This window comes from Plasmodium gallinaceum (genome assembly GCF_900005855.1).
Source record: "Plasmodium gallinaceum strain 8A genome assembly, contig: PGAL8A_v1_76, whole genome shotgun sequence".
Lineage (NCBI taxonomy): Eukaryota > Apicomplexa > Aconoidasida > Haemosporida > Plasmodiidae > Plasmodium > Plasmodium gallinaceum.
In genome coordinates, this window is record NW_021628238.1 from 1,359,229 (window position 1) to 1,362,376 (window position 3,148).

The 3,148-nt window shown below is 17.2% G+C and overlaps 1 protein-coding gene across 1 annotated transcript; it reads right to left on the reverse strand.

The window, feature by feature from the left end:
* Positions 1-204: 204 nt before the first annotated feature.
* PGAL8A_00225400 (conserved Plasmodium protein, unknown function) lies at positions 205-2,234 on the reverse strand (the record flags this gene model as incomplete). Its single annotated transcript, XM_028670972.1, has 12 exons — positions 205-268; positions 354-365; positions 482-533; positions 617-803; positions 892-1,034; positions 1,118-1,137; positions 1,222-1,284; positions 1,355-1,440; positions 1,511-1,566; positions 1,808-1,889; positions 1,969-2,032; positions 2,125-2,234. 12 exons carry the CDS (start codon positions 2,232-2,234, stop codon positions 205-207), a joined length of 939 nt encoding a protein of 312 aa, XP_028527672.1.
* Between the last annotated feature and the right edge of the window lie 914 nt (positions 2,235-3,148).

Here is a 3,148-nt window from a genome sequence, read left to right on the forward strand (position 1 = left end):
ATATATATATATAGGAATAAATTGGAATGCTATTAATTTTTTAAAAGTTTCTATTATATTTTATTTAAAAAATAATAAAAACATTTAAAAGTTGCTTATAAACACCTATTTTTTATGTGAAAAGAATAAAAACATAATCTAACAAATTTTCTTATGTGAAACAAGACTAATAGATATAAATAAATAAGAATATATTTTTTCTTTCTAAATAAATTTGCTCAATTTTACGCTTGTTATAAATCCATCCATTGGTATAATCGTAGGAAAACTATGAAATGTAAAATATGTTTTATGTATCCATAGTATTTTAATTATAGTTCAAAAAGGTTTATATAGTTTTTCATTTAAATTACCCTTTGCAAAACCTAAACATATAAAAATTATATTTTTGTATATCTTATAATCTTTTTTTTTTTTTTTTTTTTTTTAATATACATTTTTATTTTTTTTTATGTTTGGCATAATTTTTAATTTTCCATACCACGATTTGCCATTCCTAGTATTACTTAATGATCTTATTGATCCTGGGTAACCTATTTATATTTTTATAAATAAAATAAAAATATATATTATAAGATAAAATTTGTTTTGCTTTTTTTTTTTTTTTTTTAATTACTTTTTGTAAAATAATGACAATCTAAATGAGAACAAACATCAACTGATTTAGTCATACTTAGGTTATATGGAACAGCCTTTATAATATTGTCACATACAGACATATAATTCAAAAATGTTGCATATCCATATGTATAAAAATAGTTAGGGTTAATATATGTTACACTATTTTTTTTTTCTATTATGTTCTATTAGAAAAAATAAGTACATAATTTTTTATATATTATATTCAGAAAAATTTATATTTAATTACATTTTTATTCTTTAATTCCTTACATCATTATTTTCTTCCTTGCAAATAAATGCTTTTTTTTCTTCATTATCCCATACAACGTAATTGCAATTATTTAAAGTGCACACTTCTATTGCCTTTGAGATGGATTCCAATTTTATTACATTTTCGTTATTTTGAGCACAAGCTGAAATATAATTTTTTTAAAATATATTTTAACATTTTTGTATATGTAACTTCTATCAAAATTTTGATATGAAATCTCTTTACCTGAAGATTGATTTCTTACACTGTTTTATTTAATCAGACAAAAAGAAAAGATTATTAATTGTATTTAGGGAAAAAAAAAAAAAAAAAAAAAAATTAAATATTACATAAGGTATTTATGTGTAACTCCTTGATGAAAAATATTTCCATCATAAAGAGGTTTTTGGGAGCTGATCGAAAAAAAAAAATTATTCGATTAATATTTATATATCATAAAATTTTAGTGAAAAAATAATTAACCTCATACAAATATATTCTACTCTTAATTCACTAGAAGAATCAATTGAATTATTGTTTGTGTTTCTTTTGAATTTCTTAACATCAATCTTAAAATAAGTAAAAAAAAATTTTTTTAATAAGTTATGAAATTCATATGATTTGTAAATTTTCTTATACACTGCATTGTTCCTTTTTTATACAAATATTTTGTGCTATTTTTGTATAATCATATTCTATTAAAATAAAAAATCAAAAAATAAAACAGTGAAGTGAGAAAATATATAAATAATATATATTTATCAATTATGTAAATTATGGAAAAAATTATATTGTGTACATGTGTTTATTAATTGTAAGCAGAGAATATATGTTTTAAAAAAAAAAAAATAAAACAAAATAATTCTACAGAAAAAGTTTATATATTCTTCAATATATAATAAAAAACATAAACAAGAAATAGAAAATAAGTTATACCTTCATCATTTAAATCAATTATATATGCTCTTTTTATTACTACGGTATATCCTTTGTTACATGACATTATAATTAAATCCCTCTTAAAATAAAAAAAGAAACTCATAATAATATAATAAAAAAAAAAAGGGAAATAAAATTTTAGTATATTTTTAATTTACATCTCTTTGTATATTAGGGTATTTAGAAGGCATATAATGTTGATATTCTTCATTATTTGTGAACCTTCAAAAAAAAAATATAACCTGTAAGAGCAATTATAAAATATTTAAAATTTAATTAATTTTTGTATATATATATATATATATTTTAAAAACCCATAATAAAATATAGAACTGTCTTCTTCTCTTTTAGATAAATCTTTTGAAGAATTGTTCTTAAATAAAGAAAACAAAAAAAAAAAAAAAAAAAAGAGGAATAATTTCATTTTTTCTAGAAAAAATTATTATTATTAATATATAAAATGAAAACAACAAATTGATAAATACAAAAAAAAAAAAAAAAAAATAATAATAATAATCAGGAAAGCAAATATTTTTTATTCTTTTATATAAACATTGTATATTATATTTTATTCCTGTTTTATTTTGAAACAAGTGTATATACATAAATACTCAATATATATTTCACATAATAAATATGAAAACAAATATTTGATAAAAAAAAAAAAAAATTTGTGTAAGGCAAAAGTATATTTTTACATTTTTTTAGGTTTATAATTTCATAATAATTTATCCAAAAAGATAAAAATATAAATGTGTTCTTAAAATCATTATTTTGATTATTCTTTTTTTTTCTTTTTTTTTTTAAATATTTCCTATATAACTATTTAGAATAAATATTTATTGCCTTTTCCACAATAAAAAAAAAAAAAAAAAAAAAAAAAATTAATAATACTAAAAATTTATAGAAAAATTTACAAAAACAAAGGAAATATGACATTTAAGTATAAGTTTAATTAATTTTTTAATAAATTTTTAAATATGTACTATTAGGTATGCATAAAGAAATACTTATTATTTTTCTTTTTTAAATAATTATGAATCATATTTTTATAGTTTGAGTAATTCTTGAAATATGAATTTTTTTTAACTTGTTCTTTTATACATTCTATACATTCATATCCATATAAAAGGCTGTTATTTGATTATTAATAGTTATAATAATATATCTATAGTATATTTTTTTCTATTATAATTCCCTAAAATTCATTGAAATTATTTCTTCTTTTATATTATCTTATAACTTAATTCAAGTTTGTTTTAAAAAAAAAAAAAATAAAAGGGAGTTAATAAAAAAAATAATATCTTTTTTAAAAATAATAGTTGTTTAGAGTAATTT